Raw genomic sequence first — 26,827 nt, 5'->3', positions numbered from 1 at the left:
AAAACATCTAGACAGAAAACATCTAGACAGAAAACCTCTAGACAGAAAACATCTAGACAGAAAACATCTAGACAGAAAACCTCTAGACAGAAAACATCTAGACAGAAAACCTCTAGACAGAAAACCTCTAGACAGAAAACCTCTAGACAGAAAACCTCTAGACAGAAAACCTCTAGACAGAAAACATCTAGACAGAAAACATCTAGACAGAAAACCTCTAGACAGAAAACCTCTAGACAGAAAACATCTAGACAGAAAACCTATACACAGAAAACATCTAGACAGAAAACCTCTAGACAGAAAACCTCTAGACAGAAAACATCTAGACAGAAAACATCTAGACAGAAAACCTCTAGACAGAAAACATCTAGACAGAAAACCTATACACAGAAAACATCTAGACAGAAAACCTCTAGACAGAAAACCTCTAGACAGAAAACCTATACACAGAAAACATCTAGACAGAAAACCTCTAGACAGAAAACATCTAGACAGAAAACATCTAGACAGAAAACCTCTAGACAGAAAACCTCTAGACAGAAAACCTATACACAGAAAACATCTAGACAGAAAACCTCTAGACAGAAAACATCTAGACAGAAAACATCTAGACAGAAAACCTCTAGACAGAAAACATCTAGACAGAAAACATCTAGACAGAAAACCTCTAGACAGAAAACATCTAGACAGAAAACATCTAGACAGAAAACATCTAGACAGAAAACCTCTAGACAGAAAACATCTAGACAGAAAACCTCTAGACAGAAAACCTCTAGACAGAAAACCTCTAGACAGAAAACCTATACACAGAAAACATCTAGACAGAAAACCTCTAGACAGAAAACCTCTAGACAGAAAACATCTAGACAGAAAACATCTAGACAGAAAACATCTAGACAGAAAACCTCTAGACAGAAAACATCTAGACAGAAAACATCTAGACAGAAAACCTCTAGACAGAAAACATCTAGACAGAAAACATCTAGACAGAAAACCTCTAGACAGAAAACATCTAGACAGAAAACATCTAGACAGAAAACCTCTAGACAGAAAACCTCTAGACAGAAAACATCTAGACAGAAAACCTATACACAGAAAACATCTAGACAGAAAACCTCTAGACAGAAAACATCTAGACAGAAAACCTCTAGACAGAAAACATCTAGACAGAAAACCTCTAGACAGAAAACCTATACACAGAAAACCTCTAGACAGAAAACCTCTAGACAGAAAACCTCTAGACAGAAAACCTCTAGACAGAAAACCTATACACAGAAAACATCTAGACAGAAAACCTCTAGACAGAAAACCTATACACAGAAAACATCTAGACAGAAAACCTCTAGACAGAAAACCTCTAGACAGAAAACATCTAGACAGAAAACATCTAGACAGAAAACCTCTAGACAGAAAACATCTAGACAGAAAACCTCTAGACAGAAAACCTCTAGACAGAAAACCTCTAGACAGAAAACCTCTAGACAGAAAACCTATACACAGAAAACATCTAGACAGAAAACCTCTAGACAGAAAACCTCTAGACAGAAAACCTATACACAGAAAACCTCTAGACAGAAAACATCTAGACAGAAAACCTATACACAGAAAACCTCTAGACAGAAAACCTCTAGACAGAAAACCTCTAGACAGAAAACATCTAGACAGAAAACCTCTAGACAGAAAACCTCTAGACAGAAAACCTCTAGACAGAAAACCTCTAGACAGAAAACCTCTAGACAGAAAACCTCTAGACAGAAAACCTATACACAGAAAACCTCTAGACAGAAAACCTCTAGACAGAAAACCTCTAGACAGAAAACATCTAGACAGAAAACATCTAGACAGAAAACCTCTAGACAGAAAACCTCTAGACAGAAAACCTCTAGACAGAAAACCTCTAGACAGAAAACCTCTAGACAGAAAACCTCTAGACAGAAAACCTATACACAGAAAACCTCTAGACAGAAAACATCTAGACAGAACACCTATACACAGAAAACCTCTAGACAGAACACCTATACACAGAAAACCTGTAGACAGAACACCTATACACAGAAAACCTGTAGACAGAAAACCTGTAGATAGAAAACCTCTAGACAGAAAACCTCTACACAGAAAACCTCTGGACAGAAAACCTATACACAGAAAACCTGTAGCCCAAAAACCTCTAGACAGAAAATCTCTAGACAGAAAATCTCTAGACAGAAAACCTGTAGACAGCAATAGGAGTTATGAGAGTCTGTGCTGTGGCAGGACAACAGGAAGCTGTTACCTGTCATGTTGAACCAAATATGATTGTAACCCTGTTTCCTGTAGGGATGATGGAGAATGATACTATGTTGACCTCTGACCCCACTTAGCCTGGTCTGACAAGCAGAGAGAGCTAGGCACTGACTGACCACTGGGGAGTTAACTCAATACGACTCTCTTTTTTACAAAGTCAAAAACAGTTAAGCTCTGTTATCTTTGACTGTTGGTAGCACTTTACATTACGCCATGTAATGAAATGTTAATAACATGGTACTAGTATAGTAACAACAAGTTATAGTTCCTAAAGAATATGAAATTGCAGTTTCTAGATTCTACTATAGAGAGCAAGGTGAACTCCCTCCCTCTCAGCTTGCCCTGCCCTGTCCAGAGCCTTATACCCCTGCCCCTGCCCTGTCCAGAGCCTTATGCCCCTGCCTCTGCCCTGTCCAGAGCCTTATACCCCTGCCCCTGCCCTGTCCAGAGCCTTATGCCCCTGCCTCTGCCCTGTCCAGAACCTTATACCCCTGCCCCTGCCCTGTCCAGAGCCTTATACCCCTGCCCCTGCCCTGTCCAGAGCCTTATGCCCCTGCCTCTGCCCTGTCCAGAGCCTTATGCCCCTGCCCCGTCCAGAACCTTATGCCCCTACCCCTGCCCTGTCCAGAACCTTATGCCCCTGCCTCTGCCCTGTCCAGAGCCTTATGCCCCTGCCTCTGCCCTGTCCAGGGCCTTATGCCCCTACCCTTGCCCTCTCCAGAGCCTTATGCCCCTGCCTCTGCCCTGTCCAGGGCCTTATGCCTCTACCCTTTCGCCTGCCCTGTCCAGAGCCTTATGCCCCTACCCTTGCCCTCTCCAGAGCCTTATGCCCCTGCCTCTGCCCTGTCCAGGGCCTTATGCCTCTACCCTTTCGCCTGCCCTGTCCAGAGCCTTATACCCCTACCCTTGCCCTCTCCAGAGCCTTATACCCCTGCCTCTGCCCTGTCCAGGGCCTTTTACCTCTACCCTTTCGCCTGCCCTGTCCAGAGCCTTATACCCCTACCCTTGCCCTCTCCAGAGCCTTATGCCCCTGCCTCTGCCCTGTCCAGGGCCTTATGCCTCTACCCTTTCGCCTGCCCTGTCCAGAGCCTTATACCCCTACCCTTGCCCTCTCCAGAGCCTTATGCCCCTACCTCAGTCAAGTGATTGACAACTCCCTGTCTGCCTTTCCTTGTTTAACCACTGCATTCAGTTGCCTTAGCCCTGCGTTCCACAGCTTTGACACCCCCAATCCCTCCTCTGCACATGCACACACACTAACACACACTTGTAAAAACAATATCTCACCCCCTTCCTTCTCTCTCTTTCTCTAGCCGTTGTTTGGTGGAATACTTCCATCAGATAAAGAGAGGTCTTATTCTATGGCAGCCATTCTCCTTGACCTTCGCAGGCCTTTTCACTCTTTCACTCACTTCAAACTGTCTTTTGGCGTGCTCGGCTGAATGTGGCAAGTCCATCACGGGTGAAGGGGGTGCGAGAGGGTCTGAAGGGGCTGAAGGGGGAAACTCCGAGCCCCTACTCATTCTCCATCCCCCCACTTCAAAGTTGGTCTGCATTCATTAATTGCCCTTTGAATTGATATCAGAGGGTCACAATATGGGTGTGAAAGGAGAAAGAGGCTTTAATGAAGCATAGAGCCCCTATTCATTTGCAGATAACTATGTTTTAACGCTTGGATCGTCATCATGCACGGCATTATTTTAAAAAACGAATGCGAGGCGGAAGAGTAAGGGAGTAGGAGAGTAGGAGAGGAGAAGAGGAGAGGGACAGAGAGAGCCTGAGGCGAGGGTTAGTGAGAGTGATTTGGTGCTCCCCCTTGCCCCCTGTGCCATTGTGCCCGGGGACACACTGAGTGACACATTCCTCAGACAGACTGATATTCCCTGTCATCAGATGCTCATGTTATTTAGGGAAATCGCTATTTTGCTCTATATTGCCTCAGTATAACTCTACATAGCCTCAGTATAACTCTACATAGCCTCAGTATAACTCTACATAGCCTCAGTATAACTCTACATAGCCTCAGTATAACTCTACATAGCCTCAGTATAACTCTACATAGCCTCAGTATAACTCTACATAGCCTCAGTATAACTCTATATTGCCTCAGTATAACTCTACATAGCCTCAGTATAACTCTACATAGCCTCAGTATAACTCTACATAGCCTCAGTATAACTCTACATAGCCTCAGTATAACTCTACATAGCCTCAGTATAACTCTACATAGCCTCAGTATAACTCTATATAGCCTCAGTATAACTCTACATAGCCTCAGTATAACTCTACATAGCCTCAGTATAACTCTACATAGCCTCAGTATAACTCTACATAGCCTCAGTATAACTCTACATAGCCTCAGTATAACTCTATATAGCCTCAGTATAACTCTACATAGCCTCAGTATAACTCTACATAGCCTCAGTATAACTCTATATAGCCTCAGTATAACTCTACATAGCCTCAGTATAACTCTACATAGCCTCAGTATAACTCTACATAGCCTCAGTATAACTCTATATTGCCTCAGTATAACTCTACATAGCCTCAGTATAACTCTATATAGCCTCAGTATAACTCTACATAGCCTCAGTATAACTCTACATAGCCTCAGTATAACTCTACATAGCCTCAGTATAACTCTACATAGCCTCAGTATAACTCTACATAGCCTCAGTATAACTCTATATAGCCTCAGTATAACTCTACATAGCCTCAGTATAACTCTACATAGCCTCAGTATAACTCTACATAGCCTCAGTATAACTCTATATAGCCTCAGTATAACTCTACATAGCCTCAGTATAACTCTATATAGCCTCAGTATAACTCTGCATAGCCTCAGTATAACTCTACATAGCCTCAGTATAACTCTATATAGCCTCAGTATAACTCTACATAGCCTCAGTGTAACTCTACATAGCCTCAGTATAACTCTACATACCCTCAGTATAACTCTACATAGCCTCAGTATAACTCTACATAGCCTCAGTATAACTCTATATTGCCTCAGTATAACTCTACATAGCCTCAGTATAACTCTACATAGCCTCAGTATAACTCTACATAGCCTCAGTATAACTCTATATTGCCTCAGTATAACTCTACATAGCCTCAGTATAACTCTACATAGCCTCAGTATAACTCTACATAGCCTCAGTATAACTCTACATAGCCTCAGTATAACTCTACATAGCCTCAGTATAACTCTACATAGCCTCAGTATAACTCTACATAGCCTCAGTATAACTCTATATAGCCTCAGTATAACTCTACATAGCCTCAGTATAACTCTACATAGCCTCAGTATAACTCTACATAGCCTCAGTATAACTCTACATAGCCTCAGTATAACTCTACATAGCCTCAGTATAACTCTATATAGCCTCAGTATAACTCTACATAGCCTCAGTATAACTCTACATAGCCTCAGTATAACTCTACATAGCCTCAGTATAACTCTACATAGCCTCAGTATAACTCTATATTGCCTCAGTATAACTCTACATAGCCTCAGTATAACTCTACATAGCCTCAGTATAACTCTACATAGCCTCAGTATAACTCTACATAGCCTCAGTATAACTCTACATAGCCTCAGTATAACTCTACATAGCCTCAGTATAACTCTACATAGCCTCAGTATAACTCTACATAGCCTGAGTCTGACTTCAATCTGTGTGGTTTGAGCCCTGAATGCTGATTGGCTGACATTTATTTTTACTGTTCTAATTACGTTGGTAACCAGTTTCTAATAGCAATAAGGCACCTCGGGGGTTTGTGGTATATGGCCATTTTACCACGGCTAAGGGCAGTATTCAGGCACTCAGCATTGCATCGTGCTTAAGAACAGCCCTTAGCCATTGTATATTGGCCATATACCACACAATCTAACTCTATATAATCTCAGTCTAACTCTATATAACCTCAGTCTAACTCTATATAACCTCAGTCTAACTCTATATAACCTCAGTCTAACTCTATATAACCTCAGTATAACTCTATATAACCTCATTCTAACTCTATATAACCTCATTCTAACTCTATATAACCTCTCAGTATAACTCTATATAACCTCAGTCTAACTCTATATAACCTCATTCTAACTCTATATAACCTCAGTCTAACTCTATATAACCTCAGTCTAACTCTATATAACCTCAGTCTAACTCTATATAACCTCATTCTAACTCTATATAACCTCAGTCTAATTCTATATAACCTCATTCTAACTCTATATAACCTCAGTATAACTCTATATAACCTCATTCTAACTCTATATAACCTCAGTCTAACTCTATATAACCTCAGTCTAACTCTATATAACCTCCGTCTAACTCTATATAGCCACTAACTCTATATTACCTCAGCCTAACTCTATATAGATCCAGTCTAACTCTATATTGCCACTCACTCTAGATAACCTCATTTTAACTATATAACCTCAGTCTAACTCTATATAGACCCAGTCTAACTCTATATTGCCACCAGCTCTATATAACCTCAGTCTAAATCTATATAACCTCAGTCTAATTCTATATAGACCCAGTCCAACTCTATTTAGCCACTAACTCTATGTAACCTCAGTCTAACTCTATGTTTCTCTGAAGTCTTAAAATAACATATTGGACATTTTCTATATAGCTTCTTCACCCTACTTTGATCGTTGCTAGAGACCGTATCGACAACCATTAATGTGCCAGAAGTGACTATTATTCATAGTTTCTCGTATAGAACACAAGATGTAAGAACCGAAGATGTCAAGGTTGTCAAGTTTTCTATCACTCTCTTTAATGAACCACCTTTATGAATGTATGAATCATCTACTGCTGGATATTTTCAATGTGAAATCGTGTTTACAAGGTGAAAATCACAGAGAAGAACTAAAGTGTGAAGTCTATTTAAGAGTGTACATGGAATGTGCCATGAGTGGAGTGGAATCAATCAGGTCATCTTACGGAGTTTCCTTATAGTCTAATTCTTCTGTTCCCTAACTTGAAATGCACATACAACTCAAACTTTCACTCCAAAATACCAATGTATGACTTGTGTGAAAGCTTCAGTGACATGCACGCATCAGCCATTATTTGGAATGTGCCTTTGGAGTGTAACTGAATTGGTGAAGATTGCTGATTCTCAGCAGGGAGGATCTTTAACACCTTAAAACATAAGAACCGGAACATCATGATGTATATGGAAACGTGATATGGGACCTTGACCATGAATCTATGCTGCACTATAGTGTGTAATGTGTTTCCATCTTCAATGCCTCTTATGCTTCACAAACCAGATGCCCACAATAGCAAAACCTCATCTCACCACGCTTCACCACCCTCCCTCTTCCAGCACCACTGTAAGACAATGATGAACATCACAAATCCAACATCAGAAGCCATGCAGAACATAACTCTGCAAACTCTCACTCACTAAATACACAAACCTAGCCCCTAATACTCTCTCAAAGCCTTCTCGTTTACCGTCCCCTCCATTCTCTCTTCCCCTCTCACTCTCTTCCACACTCACTCTCTTTCTCACTCTCCCCCTCTCTGCCTCTCCTCCTCTCTCCCTCTTTCCCTCCCTCCCTCTCTCCTCCTGGCACTAATCCAGTGTGTGCCCAGATAGTAAATTGTATAGAAGCTCCATCCTTCGCCTGAGTAGCGGGCAGTTCGTCAACTTTATTTACACAAACAAAGTCCTGCTCAGTTTCTGTGACAAAAGCAGCTAAATCTTTTGGCACTTTCATGTATTGTCAGCTCTTGATTCCCTTTTGTCCTGCAGCTATTGGCCTGGCTCTGGGCACAATGAGGCTGGAAGAATGGCGGCAGATTGGCGGAATGCGCCTCAATAAACCTAATTATGACATGATGACTGCGCTCACCATGGCAGGTTTTCAAAGATCTCAGACTTATTCAATTAGCCCTTTCCAGGATTCCCTTTCACAAAATAAAGTTATCCCCTTTGACTGTTTGTCTTTCAGATGGGGAATTTTGTGTGTGTCCGAGTATAAATGGAAATGTGCTGGGCCAACAAGGCTCCTCTGTATGTATCATCAGCGTTACTCGGGGTAATTTTAATTAGCCAAGTAAGGTTAAGAAGATACACTGTAAATATGAGAGAGGGGGAGAGAGGGGAGGGCCGATGAGTACATTATTAGTCATTAGCTCAATTTCTAGGGTTAATTAACTAAATGTTAGCCTTTTAGATTCTGGAAGGCAGAGAAACTACTATATCCAACCCCTGCTAATGGTATGCAGGAACTGTGCCAAAATAGAAAATATGTGCAGGAGGCATTTAGTGAGAGTGGAGCACTGACTGGACATTTAGACAAGTATTTTCTGAAGAGTGGCAGAATGTGTTCAACTATTGTAATTCTAAGTGGAAAGTATTTTCTCTGATACATGAATTGAGAATACGTTCAAGTCAAACTGCACAAGCCTTTATTCCAAACACATTTGGCGCGTGGGGATATGCTTGCGCATCATTTTAGGCATTGTGGTGCACGAGGCTGCAATTTAGGGAGCTTGAGATTTTCGAAACACATTTCTGTAGTTTTTTCCCCCAGACAAATAAATCCAAACGAGCCGCCTTTGATGTGGACACTTAAGGGAAATGATAATGAATTCTGAACGACCAGGGGCTCAACTCGTGCTCCTCCCCTCGCACAACAATGGTCTTAACAAACATCTACTTCATCAATGTTTGACCCGCTTCGCTGAAAAAAAGTTTTTTTCAGATTGTAATTGCGGCTGTAAAAACATAATTCCAAATGAGACCAGACAGAAAAAACGCACGAAAATAGTAGACACCACAGGTCTCGATAAAACTAAAAGTCGGTAAAAAAAATGTTGAGAAATTACGTTGCATCCTTATACCCATCTAAGCTAGTCTCTAGAGTGCCACAAAAGCCTAGTCCTCAGGTCCAAACAGCACCCTATTTGGAATGTGCGCTCATTACAACTCTTATTACCTACGCATAATAGCCTAAACCATGCATTAGTTAGAGTCAACTGATATTACTGCAAACGTTAAGTGTTCCCGTTTCAAGTCAAAGCACTGTCGTGGCAAAGGTCATTTACATTTTTCGTTTACCCTTAGGTTAAAATGATAATTTGACTGGTATGAATGAAAATAGGATAGCAAACTGACTGAGGTAAAGTGAGCCCAAATGAGCACGTGGACACAAAACAACGTTTCTAACGGAAACTGCTACTAAGTTAGGCTTATTATTATTAACTTATAGCCTACATTTTGGAATTAATAAAACAATGTAGCATTTATTGGTAACCCAATAAATAAAGACAAATATTAGAGGGGTCAATGGCTTAACGGATAACTTCATTTTAGGGACTTTTCTACAACGAAATGACTTTCTTTTGTTAGCGGTTGCACTCCAGAAGATGAACCATAGATATTAAACGAATGTGCGCCGCGGGCATAGAGAGAAAGAGAAGGAAAGCAAGGGAGAGGGGCGGCTTCGCTCTCCGGATGAAAGTAAAATAAAATAAAGGGATCGATTTAATCCGCTTGAAGAGATTTTGAGAGCGCAAGGGGGTGAGAGCATGATGGGTGAGGATTGCAGCAGTGCGCATGTTCCATTGTGACCACCGCTCGAGGCCAAGCGCGCCTCTCCGGGGAGAACATTGGTCCCCATTCACCAAAGGAGACTTTAATACACTCCCTCGATCATTAAATGTGACATAGCACAATATCAAATCATTTAGAAGACATTATTAATGTTTAAGAGTGCAAGAATAGGGCATCAAAGACCTAATAATAGACCATGCAGAGAGGCATGTTACTAGCCAATTTCATATCATTAGGCCTTATTGGTAAGAAAAATATATTGTGCAACAATTTGTACTTATAAAAATAATAAAATGACTACAATTATTAGGCCTATGAGTTAAATTATTAATAACCATCAAGTAGCAAATGCATATATTTGGGAAAATATTTGTCATTTTATGAGCTATAATACTTTGTCAAAGTCGTTGATATGAGGCTGTAACAGAAAATATAATTTATTATCTTGTGGCATTGGAATTTGTAACATGCCTAAATAATTATTCGGTGACATTAACAAAAAAAACGTAGGCTACTATAAAAGTGTCCAAAGCAGGAACCAGAAGGACCAACAAAAAAACGTTTCGACATTGTGTAAACAACTTTTAAACATTGTGTAAAATATGTGATTGTGCACAAAATGTACAACATGAGTGCACATAATACACAAGCAGTTTGTATTTTCGTAAACTATTATGTCGGCAATGCTCTGAATGTCCAAAAATAAAAGTACCATATGATCAATAAATGTAATTCATCTCGCCATTAAATCAGCGTGTTAATCTGAAAGTTATGTTTTTAAAATATCAGTTAGGCCTATACACTGTGTGTGTGTGTGCGGCTGTAAAAACGGCTGTGTGTGTGTGTGTGTGTGTGTGTGTGTGTGTGTGTGTGTGTGTGTGTGTGTGTGTGTGTGTGTGTGTGTGTGTGTGTGAGAGAGGGAGAGTGAAAGGGGGCTTGAGGGGTTCTGAATGGCAGTCGGCTTCTTTATATGACTTAAAACGACTCCAAAAGAAACATTTTGTAGGTGAAAACGGCCATTTCTCCATGGTGAACAGTCTCTAGACCTAGCCCGAGCAGCGGCTATTGACGGACCTGAATAATTCATCCTTCATTGCAGTTTCATAATGTATTTTCTAGGCCTTTTGTTGGGAAGCTCCCTCTCTTTTTCTGACTGAATTATAAACAGGTTGCCTTCTTTCATGGCGACCAAGCTGCTGCGAAGCCAGGCTTTGTCCACGCATAACCGAAGCGTCAGTCTCAATGGACTCTCGCGGCTTTGTCTCCCAAGTTCATCCTCAAGTGTCCGATTGTGTGCTCGAGGCCTGGCTTTGTGAGGGATGGAACTGTTATACAAATGTTTGATCAACTCATTTGGACGTTTTGTCCCCTCCAACTCCCCGTATTTTCCTCTAATTTGTTTTACTGTGCCTGCATTTTACAGTAGAGCAGAGAGCAGCTGCATTAAGATGGAATAGGCCTGCGAATTCGGTCATAATAAATTCTAGGAAACCGTAAAAAGGGATGTTATGATATTTCTTTGTTTTGGAATGTACCATGACAATTAGGGGTTGAACAAGTTTTTGGTTATTTTTTTATATACTTTTGATAGGGGTATTTCCTCAAACATTACAACGGGGCTATGTGCATCTCGAAGAAAATGCATGTTATTAGTATGATAAAGACATTTTAAAATAGGCCTACAAGGTAAATAGGCCTGCAAGTGGCCTAACATAAAAAAAAATAAAAAAAATGCAATATAAATATATGTAGCAGAATTTTAATATGCACAAGCTATTCGAATACATCTATAGGATTCTTTTTAATGAAGAACATTCGACTGATTCGAGGCCTGTACCTTATGTTTTGTCTGTAACAAATCTCGTGTGTTGCCCACTATGTATAAGCACGTGTAGTTACACATTCGTTAACTTTTCATTTTTTCATTAGCTCTCTCTCTCTCTCTCTCTCTCTCTCTCTCTCTCTCTCTCTCACACACACACACACACACACACACACACACACACACACACACAGACAGACAGACAGACAGACAGACAGACAGACAGACAGACAGACAGACAGACAGACAGACAGACAGACAGACACATTCATACACACACAAGGGGCAATCCTCCCTTTCCCACAAAATATATCACCTGCTGTTTGAATTATCCTAACGCCTCATGGGACAAGCATTAGCAGGAGCGATATGGTCGATAAAGATTGAAAAACAATCCAGTGCACTTTATGACGGTCGACAAAGGAAGACACACTCCCTGTGCTTCCAAAAACAAAACAAAAAAACTTTACAACAACTAAAACTTCGAGTTAAAGAGACAGACAAGGCCTATCTACCTCACAAAGTCTAAAAATGAATGGCAACCCGTAAGGACTGGTGACACCCATGGTGAAAATGTAGGCCTAGCCTATCAAGAATGATTTATGTAAGTCAATAAGCTTACACAAAACGAGATGAAAACCTTTATCTGTAAAACTTTGTTGAGTTTTGAATAAACGAGAGGTTTCCTCATCGTTTCAAATAACATTAAAGTGCACAGTGGAAGCCTGTATATGAAGGGCCTTCCCCCTTACGCAAAAAGTAACTGCCTCACACAAGTTACCTATAGAAGAGAGAACATTAATTTATTAATTAATGTATTTATGATTGCACTCACATCGGTCTCCTAAGATGCCATCGATGCTATGTTTTGCCCGCCGTTCGTGTTCTTCTAATTCCTTTTTCTCGATTTCATCTTCATCATCATCGTCATCTCCCTTCCCTCCGAATTTACTCCTCATGATGCGACTGATAGAGCTCACTGTGTTACAAGAAATTACAGAACACTGATTAATAGATAATAAACTGGAAAAGTCGAAATAAAAGTTCAACAATCTGCACTCATTTGCTTTTATTTTTCCTTCTTTACCGTGATAAAGCATCAAATAAATAGAAACATATATTGACTTTAGCGTAAATAATTCCATTGCAATATTTTTTATGATTTTATCTTAACTTAAACTTAACATGGCAATTATATAATTTTCAGCAGTTGTTTACGTTTTGTTTTCAGAGAGTAAACTGTTTTTTATTGTGGTAAAATGTGGTTATTGAGATGGAAAATACATTAGGCCCATTATGATAAATAAGACGGTGATATATGATGGTGATGATGATGACCATGATGATGATGAACAATCTACGGCTGCAGGTGAAGATTGCACCAATTTAAATGGGCAGCAATTATGACAGAATGCAGATATTTCCTTTTACCTGATGGAACGGTGTTCCGGTCACATATCCCATCCATCAGTAATTTATCCCGAATCTCCCAGCTAAACATACCCGGGTTGTCCCGCTTGTACTCCTCTATTCTCTTCTCAACATCAGGCGTCGTCCCCTGCTACGAAACGACAAATCATATCATCGTTAATTAATTAAGGCATAATAAAGAGCTTATATCTACTTACACTGTCTACTTACACTGTCTACTTACACTCAACAACACAATATACGCCTCTTTCATGCTTTTTCAACCTGTGGCTTGTTAAATTTTAACCCAACATGTCATACCTTGAGACAAACAGTTTTATAAGGAGAATAAAATGCATGACAATACAAAACCGAACACTTTCACCTGCTCGTGCTCCCTCTCCCTTACCTTGGGTTTGCTTCCCCCGATGGCCCCGGGTCGAATAGAGCCGGTCTCCTGGTACCGGCAGAGGATTTTGGAAACGCAACCGTGAGAGACGCGGAGCTGACGGGAGATTACGCATGGCCTGATGCCATGGTGGGCCATTTCGACGATCTTATGGCGGATATGGTTGGGCAAAGGTCTGCCATTTATGAAAACTCCCCCGAGCTGGTTCATTCTGCCTTGGCCTAACGGGGTAGAGACTGCGTAAAAGAAAACACAAAATGGCTACAGATTGCTTGATGATTATAAACTATAGGCCTACAACACAACAACTAACATTGATTCCATCATAGGCTACTAATAACACCACAAGGCTACTACAAATCATGTTAAATCATATCATCGTTAATTAATTAAGGCATAATAAAGAGCTTATATCTACTTATCTACTTATTATTATAATAGCCGAATAGAAAAATAAAAGTTGTTTAAACTGAAAGGTTTGGTAACAATAAAAGGCCTTAAAAGTTTCCTTAAGTAATGATATGTTCGGATTTAATATAGAGGGGTGTATAGCCTACTTATATAACCCTGTACATATTCTGTAAATAAACAAAAACGTTGTTTTCAGAGATTAGGAAATTATTAAATTAAGAGTTTCATCCTCAGAAGTTGACAAACAAATAGATAAATACAAAAAGTTATGTCAATAACGACTACAAAATAAACCAGATCAAAACGTCGAGGTTTGTATTCGATAACCGAAATTAAAAGAACATTGAAAAATGAAAAATGAAACATGAAAAGAAAATTACAATTTAATTGTGATACATCTCAATGTTGCGTGTCAATCCGAAAGTTTAAATATTTTCTTACAATTGGATACGACCAAGTTTCTGTTTAGGAGGGGGGCTATGGTGTAGGCTACAAGATTTAATTCACAGAGTTTCCTATATTAATAATCGCTCTTTAATTATTACGCATCGAAGCCCAAATCTTCCCACTAGCAGTGCTCAAAAAGTTGTTTCGACTTTTGATGTTACCTTCCAGTGGGAAGCCACTGTGGGGGTAGTTCTGCGCCAGCATGGGGCGCATCATCCTTGGTATTGCCCCAGCCAACGCAGTCATACCTCCACAACCCTATGCCTTCTGCTAACCTCCCGCCAGAGAGCAGAATCGGGAGCTGCCGACGATGGAGCTTGACCAGTGGGTGAAATTATGAGTAAAAATGCACTGTATTCCAGTTCGTGGAAGGTTAGCCTTGATAGGGTAGCCACTGGACTAGACAAGAACCAGCGTCCTGGCAGAAAAAAACCACTCCCGACTCCCGAAAAAAAGAGCCCAAGTTACCAAACCAGGAAAAACTGGAGGTAGACTTCTGAAGAGTGCGCCTATGCCTTGATGTTTTACCAGTCGACAGGCACTTGGATACGTGTGGAATCTGCGATGTCATCAAGAATCATGCAAGTGATGTTGTTCTCGCTGTTGTTGTTGACAGACGTTCAGAGTGAGGGAAGATGGTCAAAACCCAGAGAAACAGTTATTAGTTGTGCTGTACTTCTTTCACATCAGTGATCCAGGCTCTATGATTGGTTTAGAGGAGGCAGCCCCGGCTCTTGGACGTGCGTAATGATTGGCTGACAGTGCAGGAAACTTTCTTCAGTTGTTGTCAGAGACGTTGCTTGGGAAAGAACTGAGGAACGGTCTTTCATTATCCCATTGACAGATGTGACATCACCTCAGATCATAAGTTCACACACAGATATTGATTAACTATACAGATACGTGTAGTTTTAGATGTTGCAGTATTGATTAGTCACTCAACATACAACAGTGTTTAATTTAAGGTATTATTTTCCTAGAGCGTATGCACCCATTTGTTCTCACTCCATGGCCTGAAGATAAGACAGATGCAGCAAAAGTTAGTGCACCTCGAGGAATTCATTGTCGCTTTTAGATTGCGCACTACCAACAGGAGAGCCGTCTGACGGGGACTCGCGCCCCAGCAGGGTACGACGCCAGGAGAGCCGTAAAGAACGTCTGCTCTGCTGACAGAGACGTTACTATTGTGTTGTCGGGCATTTATTTATAGTTGCCTTGCTAGTTGAAAAGACCCTTAGTGTCCCTATAGGCAATCGCACAAGGAAGGGGCATTGCAGTCTTTCTCTCTCTCTCTCTCTCTCTCTCTCTCTCTCTCTCTCTCTCTCTCTCTCTCTCTCTCTCTCTCTCTCTCAATTCAAATCTGTCTCTCAATTCAATTCAATTCAAGGGGCTTTATTGGCATGGGAAACATGTGTTAACATTGCCAAAGCAAGTGAGGTAGATAATATACAAAAGTTAAATGAACAATAAAAATTAACAGTAAACGTCTCTCTCTCCCTCAAAGTTTGGCTGCAGTGCAGGGAATTGTAGAAGTCAAAGCAACCATGCTCTTTAGAGCTCCCCTATCAATCAAAGGACAGAGGTTCATTCACCACCTTTGAATTCAGACAAAACCCCTCTTCCCCCCACTGTCCATCTAAAAGAGCAACGGTTCATTCCCCACCTTCAGACAAAACCCCTCTTCGCTCCACTGTCCATCTAAAGGAGCTCAACTCTACTTGCTTAGCGGCATGTTTGCTTTTAAGTTTAATTTCTTCAGTCCCAAGAGTATATAGAGTAACACACACGTATTAAAATGTTTGTGTTTTTATGGTCCGATAACTTTTGGATGGTAATGGTATTTGGATGATGTTGGAGTAAGCGTGTTGTTTTTTTGTCATACATTCATCCCATGGCCTTGTTTTAATTTGGTCTGATATTTTCAAGTTCAATAAGTAACATAAACACCCTCTTCATCTATTTGGTGAATAATGTAGGCGTATAATTGATTGTTTTGTAAGCGTTTTTTTTTCTTTGTGTATCATCCCAAATTTCACCCGTTTCATATGTTCTCCATAAAGTGGTGCATGCGCGTGGGGTGCAGAAGCACAGAGGTCGTTACCCATTCAAGTGCAAAGGTGCGCTGTAACCGGATTAGCTCGCCCGCCGTGGCAAGAGGTGAACCTTTGACGCGGGACCTGAGGGCATATTGTACATTTACAGGCTAAATGGACATTTAAATATTGACACTGTTATTAGGGCCTCCGTGATATTTATAATATGCATAATGTAGCCTAGATAATACCAATAACAAACAGGCCTATGCTTGCTGCTACTGCCAGTATCCTTGCTAATTGACAGCTACAGAAGAGGTTTGACCAAATTGATGTTGAAGACGTGCTACTCCCTCTCCGGATTTTGGAAATGTGCATTTAGACTACTGTTTTGAGGATTGTTTAGTTTTTTCTAATGACGAAAATGTTATTCTGAAACGTGTACCCTTGTAAAGGTATTTGAAGGAATTCATGCTCCACGTGACGTATACCTGAAGACAACAGCCTGTAAAAATGGTAGATTAAATACATAGGTTGTTGAAGGAAGTAAGTTGGAAGGCACCTGATGTTCCAAGTCTTTATGTCTTTACCTCCACCTCTCCAACCCGTAAGGTCACCTGGGAGAAAAGAGGGCACAGCGGGGAGATCGAACGTAAGCACTATCATACTTCTCTTATTTACGCAGAAAATATGTATCCCACTGGCTTTAGATGGCCTCAATTAACATTAGCCTCTTTCGTACCTTTGAAAATACACTTAAAATGTTGTCTTTCTGTTAGAACGCGCGTGGACAATAGATTCGCGCGGGGGAGAAAATAGGCAGGGGAAACGAGGGTCCTTTCACGTGCTAAAGAGCAGATTATTGTCCTTCACCGAACCCTTAAGAGGAGGAAACCAATTCAATAAAATTAATATTAGTTTTGTCAATTGACTTCACATTTAAATAGCCTATTTGAACAAGGGAAATTGTCAAATATTGATGACTAAAAACATTATAATAACCATTGATGTATTGCTTTATACTTCCTTCAACAACCTATGTATTTAATCTACCATTTTTACAGATCAATTCTATGGGATGAAAATGTATATTGGCACATGCCAATATGAAGTTGCTGGTGAGAACATATTATAAAGAATACAATGATCACATTGATGATAATTGGATGCATGAAAGGCTTTGATTGGCTGCACAAAGATCATTTGTGACAATTTTCCTAAATATAAATATTTTAGTTTAAGAACATAAAAAGTCACATTTTAGTGAAACGATGGGATTTTTTACTTTACACATAATAGTGTCATCCCTCTTAGACATTCTGGCAAAACATTTGTCTTACATTTACTAACGTTGCGATTTCGGGGGTCATTGAATTTATTGAAACTGGATATTGTACCCTGAAAAAAGTGACAGGAACGAAGGAAAACAGAGAGCGATGATACATACCTCGGCCTTCTTGAAAGCAACACAGAATCTCCGTGTCTAATCCATTACCGGGGATGAAATTCAAAGTCAGAAATGTCGCTTGATGAGAAGTAAAGGTATACAGAGCCGGAGGCAAATCTATAAACACGTATTTGTCCATTATTTATTTATTTATTAAGGCTATAGATCAACAATTCACACACAAAAATAAGATATGCATATCGAATGAAGATATCGAATTAAGATATGCATATAGGCTAACTAGAAGACTGACCTCCGAGATGGTTATAAAGCAAAGTTAAATAAAAGCATGCCTAACTATGTCTCTAGAGGTTTTACAGTGTTTATCATGAAATAAATGTTTATATGAAATATAAAGTTAGTTAGTTAGTTATAAAATTAGTTTGCATTGATGCTAAATGCTGGAATTTGGGGATGTTGTAATTATGTTCACTTGAAAAAGAAAAGTAGAGCAGAAAAACCAATGTTTCCAAAGACAAGCTGTCTTCATCAGGGTTATTAAATTATTGCATCTGAGCTCCTAGTGTGCGGCTCTCCTTTTCTTTTTCAAGTGTTCTACTCTGCTAGCCAGCACCTCGCCTAAACAGGTGTTCTACTCCGCTAGCCAGCACCTCGCCCAAACAGGTGTTCTACTCCGCTAGCCAGCACCTCGCCCAAACAGGTGTTCTACTCCGCTAGCCAGCACCTCGCCTAAACAGGTGTTCTACTCCGCTAGCCAGCACCTCGCCCAAACAGGTGTTCTACTCCGCTAGCCAGCACCTCGCCTAAACAGGTGTTCTACTCCGCTAGCCAGCACCTCGCCCAAACAGGTGTTCTACTCCGGTAGCCAGCACCTCGCCCAAACAGGTGTTCTACTCCGCTAGCCAGCACCTCGCCTAAACAGGTGTTCTACTCCGCTAGCCAGCACCTCGCACAAACAGGTGTTCTACTCCGCTAGCCAGCACCTCGCCTAAACAGGTGTTCTACTCCGCTAGCCAGCACCTCGCCCAAACAGGTGTTCTACTCCGCTAGCCAGCACCTCGCCCAAACAGGTGTTCTACTCCGCTAGCCAGCACCTCGCCTAAACAGGTGTTCTACTCCGCTAGCCAGCACCTCGCCTAAACAGGTGTTCTACTCCGCTAGCCAGTACCTCGCCTAAACAGGTGTTCTACTCCGCTAGCCAGCACCTCGCCTAAACAGCTGTTCTACTCCGCTAGCCAGCACCTCGCCTAAAAAGGTGTTCTACTCCGCTAGCCAGCACCTCTCCTAAACAGGTGTTCTACTCCGCTAGCCAGCACCTCTCCTAAACAGGTGTTTTACTCCGCTAGCCAGCACCTCTCCTAAACAGGTGTTCTACTCCGCTAGCCAGCACCTCGCCCAAACAGGTGTTCTACTCCGCTAGCCAGCACCTCGCCCAAACAGGTGTTCTACTCCGCTAGCCAGCACCTCGCCCAAACAGGTGTTCTACTCCGCTAGCCAGCACCTCGCCTAAACAGGTGTTCTACTCCGCTAGCCAGCACCTCGCCCAAACAGGTGTTCTACTCCGCTAGCCAGCACCTCGCCTAAACAGGTGTTCTACTCCGCTAGCCAGTACCTCACCTAAACAGGTGTTCTACTCCGCTAGCCAGCACCTCGCCCAAACAGGTGTTCTACTCCGCTAGCCAGTACCTCGCCTAAACAGGTGTTCTACTCCGCTAGCCAGCACCTCGCCCAAACAGGTGTTCTACTCTGCTAGCCAGCACCTCGCCCAAACAGGTGTTCTACTCTGCTAGCCAGCACCTCGCCTAAACAGGTGTTCTACTCTGCTAGCCAGCACCTCGCCCAAACAGGTGTTCTACTCTGCTAGCCAGCTTCTCGCCCAAACAGGTGTTCTACTCTGCTAGCCAGCACCTCGCCTAAACAGGTGTTCTACTCTGCTAGCCAGCACCTCGCCCAAACAGGTGTTCTACTCCGTTAGCCAGTACCTCGCCCAAACAGGTGTTCTACTCCGCTAGCCAGTACCTCGCCCAAACAGGTGTTGTACTCCGCTAGCCAGTACCTCGCCTAAACAGGTGTTCTACTCCGCTAGCCAGCACCTCTCCTAAACAGGTGTTCTACTCCGCTAGCCAGTACCTCGCCTAAACAGGTGTTCTACTCCGCTAGCCAGCACCTTGCCTAAACAGGTGTGCGTTTCTTCGCCTCCAGATTAACCGTTGTGATTATGTTCAACCAGAGCCATGTATAGGCTATATTGATAGCTATTTATGGTTATATGTTCAATCATTTAACACACAAGGATCTTGTCAGAAGAATGAAATTAGTGAAAACATGTTTGCGCTGACAAGTGGGGATATGGGAACGCAAATGATGTTTAATCAAACAGAAAATGTGAAGCGAGGAATAGGATAGTTGGTTGGTAAGAGAGGGAGGGGGCTTTAGCAAATTCCAAAACTTTTGAGATGTTATCACCACATCCTGTAAAACAAGGGTGTCAAACTTCTAGATCAGGGCCGCATATACTCCCAGCTTTTCATCCATGCATAAAGGTCTAGACAATTCAATTGACCTGAGAAAATTATGGTAAAAATAAGAAAGATGGAAGGAAAACAAGGGAAGGGGAGAATGAATGGATATAGGGAAGCTCGTCTAACTCCCTCGTCTAACTCCCATATCTCCCTCTCTCGCTCTATCTCTCGCTCTCTCTCTCTCATGTTAACCAGGAGGTGGCGGTAGAGGTGCCCTGCAGGATGTTTTTTAGTGTCCATTTTTTTAAACAAAAACAGCAGTGTCAAAATGACAGTATGCATGTTGATACAGCGAATGCTCTAAGTGCAATCTATAACTTATAACTTTATTTGTCTGTCCCCATAGGATAACCATTTTTGGTTCCAGGTAGAACCCGTTTGCGTTCTATGTAGAACCATTTCCACAGAGGGTTCTACCTGGAACCAAAAAGGGTTCTCCTGAGTCCAGCCCCAAAAAACTTTTGAAACCCTTTTTCTAGTCTATGTTGCATCTACCACAAGAGGGTGTCTGTTAGCCTCCGACAATGTAACCAATGTTACAGCGTGTTGTTACCCTAAGTCTGGGATTTCCGAGACTAGGTGTCTGTGGGACAGTAGGTTACTGCTCCCTTCAGCCAAGGACTTTTCTATTCCTTATTGAATCCATGATAACTCAAACGTCAACAATTAACAGTCAGTTCTTAAAAGGATAGTTTGGAAATTTTGGCAATGAGGCCTTTTATTTAGGGGTGGCAGGTAGCCTAGTGGTTAGAGCGTTGTTCTGCCCCTGAACAAGGCAGTTAACCCACTGTTCCCTGGTAAGCCATCATTGTAAATAATAATTTGCTCTTAACTGACTTGCCTAGTTAAATAAAGGTTATATAAAAAATCTACTAGTGTTAGCATGCTAGCAGATACCCATTGACCTCCAGTCATTGTGCTAATGCTAGTTAGCATTGGCTCACAAAACTACCTCTAACTTCCTTTATACTGGACACAGACATAAAAAAAAGTCTGACTCTGGGGAAGTAGGTGAAGGGCATCATTGCCAAAATTCTAAACTTTCCCTTTATGTATTCTTTACTGACATGCCTATCATCAACATGTCTAATTTCAAAGTTTTAAGAGAAAGGATCATTGCACATAAACTTTGTACTGTTTTCTTTAATACTGAACTGTTTTAAACAGCACATACCTAACATTTATCTGTGCAAATACATTTTAGTACCTTAACAACAACGACATTTTCAACAAACTCAAAAACATCCAAGTTTTCTTTTTAAAATTCATAATGAATGAATACAATAATAGACAATATACAGTATATAAACCCTTTACTTTTTTCAAATAAGAGGGCGAAAGTGCATCTTCTAACGGTTATACTGACAGTCTAACAGGTTGATTGAAGCATGTTTGATTGTGAGGCAATGTTAAAGTGAATTTGTTAGGGCAGTAAGTGCTTAGATATAACTCGCGTATATCCCAGCCGTCTCCTATTTACATATTATTTACGTGAATCCTAAAAGACACGTCTTTAGGAAGAGGGCCCAACAGTGTCTGTTCTACACAGAGCACGTACAGTAGAAAGTAAATACAAAACGAAATAGCTTCAGGGCTGTATAAATATAAGCCTTATGGTCTACAGTAGTACTGTTGGGATTATTTATCCTTCTATAGTAGTTAAGTGATTGATTAATATCATTGATTGTACTGAGAGTCCAACCATCAGTCTCTGATTATAGGGAAACCAGTGCAGCACAGTAGGCCCTGATTTCAATGCCCCTGGCCTAATGACTAATATTGACAAATCCAATCACTCTCATTTTAGTCTCTCAGTTCCATAGGCATTGCAAAAACTGTGCCTCAGACTTTGAGGACCCTACTCCATCCTCATAGCAACTCTCTCAATATGCCACTGATGATCCCCGACCATACAGTTGTAACCGTTTAGCTTCCGTCCCTCTCCTCGCCCCTACCTGGGCTCGAACAAGGGACCCTCTGCACACATCAACAACTGCCTCCCATCGTTACCCATCGCTCCACAAAAGCCGCAGCCCTTGCAGAGCAAGGGGAACAACTACTTCAAGGTCTCAGAGCGAGTGACGTCACCGATTGAAACGCTATTAGCTCGCACCCCACTAACTAGCTAGCCATTTCACATCGGTTACACTCACCCCCCTTTTGACCTCCTCCTTTTCCGCAGCAACCAGTGATCCGGGTCAACAGCATCAATGTAACAGTATAGCTTCCATCCCTCTCATCGCCCCTACCTGGGATCGAACCAGGGACCCTCTGCACACATCGTTACCCATCGCTCCACAAAAGACGCGGCCCTTGCAGAGCAAGGGGAACAACTACTTCAAGGTCTCAGAGCGAGTGACGTCACCGATTGAAACGCTATTAGTGTGCACCCCGCTAACTAGCTAGCCATTTCACATCGGTTACACAGCCAACAGGCTAGAGGAATCTGTTTGCTTTGGAAACCTGTCAAGCACATGGCAATTAAAGATGCACTCCAGAGCTTTTCTATCATTTCAGCCAGTAGTTTTGAAAGTGGTGCTCACCAGCCGAAACGGATCTCTGTTTTTTGTGTAGCCTACTACGTCATCCAATTGTGTAGTACGTCATCCATTTTCATGTGATATGTTAGGAATTTTGCAATATGTATGATATCATACAAATTTTGCAATTCGTGTGACTGTTACAAATCAAATTTGTGCAATATGTTAGGAATTTGTTGTGCTTTAGATCCTGGAGTGCATCTTCAACCACCTAAAGAGAGGGGTAAATTAGCGCCTCATTCGAAAACGGAGGAAATGCCTCCTCCCTTCTTCAAGGGTCTTATCAATGATCTGAAGTGAATGACAACAAGACTCAAAGCAATATGGTGGGAAGGAACCTTGCTTTCACCTTCACTGTCTGTCAGACCGGTGGTGATGATCAGTCGACAGGCAGGAGGAAGGGAAGAGGATGCTTTCAGAGGCCTGGCAGATGATGATGACCTGACTACACAGGCAGAAGAAAGGCCAGAGAGATGTACACAGGTGTACAGTAGGCCTACAACCGGAGCACTTTCGAAATAGGAATGTAGCAGGCACCTGTTCTCTAGACCTATTCTTGGTAACCTAAACACCATGTCAATTTAAATAGCGGTAAGGACACCTCTCCTATCTTCACAGATACTGTACCATTTACACATCTTACATGAGTGACTTGTCAATTACATATATTAGTGACTCCTCAAATGAGTGGGCCTGTTATAGGCATGATACAAAATCTCAAACCTATTCATGTGGAATTGTAAAGCCCACACTACAATAACATGGGCAGGTGCGTCTTTGAGATGCATGGGAGGGAGGACAGATTTTCATACAGTGAGAGGCATAGTGATGTATATCAAACCCCAGTCCTCAACTCAATCAACCAGCAATCAACCAGTCTATTCTGGGAGCGACAGGCAGTTCATCTAGGTCTCAGGCAAGGTTACCCATCATCATATAAACCTGCCATAGGTAGACATACAAGTGCATGTATGAATGTATCAATGGTAGGCTACTGTAGGCTTAGTACTCAATGAGCAGATGAAGGTGTTTACATGGTGTTTGCTATATCCTACTGTTAAAAGGCCATTCTGGACAATGTTTATTTCAACAACAACAAAAAGTAAAGGGAGGGAGGGACATTATGCTAGTATACAGCAGTATTTACATAATCACACACACATCACATTATCATCATGATTAGCATCTTCATCATCAGGCGTTCCTCCTATTCGTTCCAGACGAGCGGCCTGACTCGTGATCGGGTCTATATTTTAACCAGCAGATCAGCCACGTGACGACCACCGAGAACATGGCTAGGATGCTGGCCACCGACAGGCAGATGGGTCCCGCGGGCGAGGGCGGGTTGCTGTGACTGTGCACGAAGATCAGGCCCATGAAGAGCAGAACCAGCATGGACAGAAAGGAGAATATCACACACACACAGCCCGTAGTCAGGGCAACCCGCTTGCAGCTCTGACAGCTGTCATAGCGCACGGAGTCCTGGGAGAGGGTAGTGGCGGTGGACAAGGTAGTGGAGGGGGTAGCTTGGCTCGTGGACGCCCCCGATGCCTCCTCGCGCCTGAGGGCGACGAGTGCGGGGTGCAACGGAGGAGGGTAGAGGGGCAAGGCATCCTGAGGCAGAGGGTCAGAGTCAATGTACAATGGGAAATCCTCCGTTACCTTGGTATTATTGGGCAGGTTTTGTATCCGATAGTCCGGCACGGGCGTCCTGTGGCGACATATAGGGCAGCTGATTCGCCATGGACGCTCCTCGCGGAGATGGATAGTGTTCAGGCACTCCTCGCAAAATGTGTGCAAGCATTCTAAAATCTTGGGTGCGCGACGGTCAAGGTCGAAATAATTGTAACATATTTTGCATTCATACTCCTCGTATGGGAATGCTATCTCCAGCCCGCGCGTGGGTTCCGCTCCACTGGATGCTGAATCTACCTCTGCCATGTCATCTTTCGCCATTCACATTCTCTACGAAGACAAAGGAGCCTACAGGCAGATATGTAGATAACAGTGTTCGTCTATCCCCCGTTCATAAAAGCGCCATCATCTCGCTGATGAATTGTATAGCCTACGTTGACATTGTTGATATATTTGTATAATCCCCACGACGCCCAAAAAATTAATCCAGGCGTCACCCGTTATCACCAGTGTTCAGATCCGCTGGTTAAATATGAAATGGGTCTCATTTTACGCTTCGGGGTGTGGGAATCGGTGATGTAATGCTCGTGATGACTCTTCGATGCGAGGGTTGGGGTTAATCCACCGGAGTGATCTATGCTCAGCCCGCAGAGAGAGGCGACAGTAAGGCGACGAACGACAGACACACAGTTCATGGTTGTTATCTTTCCTCGGTTGGTCGAAACCGCCCGGGTTGATAGGGGAGGACAAGAGACACCGTTTTCATCCCTTTCTGGGAATCAGAACGAGGGGCGATGTAGAGATAACAAAGTCCGCCGTCTTCATGCCATACAGAAGGGATGCGCCATAATTAAATCAAAACATCTCATGAGTTCAAACGAGACTCTGTCAAAAAGGCAAAGTTGAAAGGTCCACTGTGACATAAACTGTGTTCATATAAACTGTGCTCCTATTGTTTTGTTTAATATACTCCTGAGACCCAGCAATTCATTTTTGTCCTCTCTAGTGGTCATCCGTTCTTGGTCCGCATCTCCGAGGCCATACCGAGGCCATACAAGCTACTATATAAGTCCTGTTGTCCCTTTGAGAGGACATTCTGGGCTTTTCAGTGATATCGTATGTGTGGGGGTGTGACTTTGAAAACTTGAACTTCCTGGTTCTAAAAAAAACGTCTGCCATTAAAATTAGCACATGTTATGGACATTTGAAAAGAAGTGCGTGTGGGCTAATTATTAATGATACTTTTTATGAGTTTGAAATTCAAATGGTTTCTGGTAGGCCTAAGTGAATATCTCAGCAACAGTTAAGGGAGGTGTCAGGACTGTGTAAAAAAAAAAGCACATTAAATGAGAATGCTAAATACGAGGTTATCAAGAAATATCCTCTGTAGTGGACTACCAGATGCCACAACTATGTGTTTTACCTACTGTACCTATTGACCGTAATCAAAGACAGCCCAGTATGAAGATATGCTGATCACACTTGTAGACGACGTCATGCGTAGAAACACTTCATCCGGTCTAATGGTCGTCTCGCGCCAAACTGCGCGTGCAAGCAGTCAAATCAAAGGCACGCCTTCAATATAAAGTTGTTTTGACGAAAATGAAAACGTGTCAGTTTGTCACTTTCACGATGTTGGAGTTCAACTACTTAAAACATTGGCTCGAATCTAGGTTGTGCCTTTAGAGATCGAGAAAATTAACAACAAAGAAAGAATTGTTCGCTTCCCCCATTGACTTCTCAAACCCCTGGCCTGTTCTGTTTGGTCTGTTTTCCAAGCATTTCCGGAAGCCTCGCGATGTTGCGCCTCTTGGTTTAGAAACTGTGTTGTAATGTAACGTATGTCAAAATGACCACTACAGAGGACAATTTTGCACCTACAATAAAACAGAAATAACAATATTTGTTCACATTTTTTTCTTGGTAACATGTTTATATTTCGCCCCAAACACTTATGTAATGTAAAAAAACTAAAACAATCGCAAACTTTTTTTGTCGGGTCTCAGGAGGATATTATAATATTACTTTAAAAAAAATATATATATATTTAACCTTTATTTAACCAGGTAGGCCAGTTGAGAACAAGTTCTCATTTACAACTGCGACCTGGCCAAGATAAAGCAAAGCAGTGCAACAAAAACAACAGCCCAGAGTTACACATAAACAAAGGTACTGTCAATAACACAATAGAAAAATATATGTACAGTGTGTACAAATGTAGAAGATTAGGGAGGTAAGGCAATAAATAGGCCACAGAGGTGAAATAATTACAATGTAGCATTAACACTGGAGTGATAGATGTGCAGATGGTGATGTGCAAGTA

The 26,827-nt window shown here is 41.9% G+C and overlaps 2 protein-coding genes across 7 annotated transcripts in view; both read right to left on the bottom strand.

The window, feature by feature from the left end:
- The window catches only part of LOC139549417 (paired box protein Pax-3-like), a 43,116-nt gene extending 28,054 nt beyond the window's left edge, over nt 1–15,062 (bottom strand). For 3 of the 6 annotated variants that reach the window (XR_011669878.1, XM_071359903.1, XM_071359902.1), the window contains exons 1-4: nt 14,528–15,062; nt 13,509–13,744; nt 13,121–13,250; nt 12,525–12,668 (exon numbers count right to left, since the gene is read on the bottom strand). Coding sequence is in view for 5 of the 6 variants with exons in the window: in XM_071359903.1 (XP_071216004.1) it covers nt 12,525–12,668; nt 13,121–13,250; nt 13,509–13,744; nt 14,528–14,612 (595 nt within the window). In the remaining variant the exon portion in view is untranslated. The remainder of the gene's footprint in view (nt 1–12,524; nt 12,669–13,120; nt 13,251–13,508; nt 13,745–14,527) is intronic. The other 3 variants (XM_071359905.1, XM_071359904.1, XM_071359906.1) reach the window with 2 other exon arrangements.
- A 6,392-nt stretch (nt 15,063–21,454) lies between these two features.
- On the bottom strand, nt 21,455–25,713 carry LOC139549416 (RING finger protein 228-like). The gene has a single exon (XM_071359901.1). The coding sequence runs from the start codon at nt 24,823–24,825 to the stop codon at nt 24,064–24,066; it is 762 nt and encodes a 253-aa protein (XP_071216002.1). The 5' UTR covers nt 24,826–25,713; the 3' UTR covers nt 21,455–24,063.
- Nucleotides 25,714–26,827: the final 1,114 nt, after the last annotated feature.

The sequence above is a fragment of the Salvelinus alpinus genome, chromosome 22, assembly GCF_045679555.1.
Source record: "Salvelinus alpinus chromosome 22, SLU_Salpinus.1, whole genome shotgun sequence".
NCBI classification, from domain to species: Eukaryota; Metazoa; Chordata; class Actinopteri; order Salmoniformes; family Salmonidae; genus Salvelinus; species Salvelinus alpinus.
The sequence above is the reverse complement of the archived record's forward strand: the minus strand, read 5'-3'. Positions and strand labels throughout refer to the sequence as shown.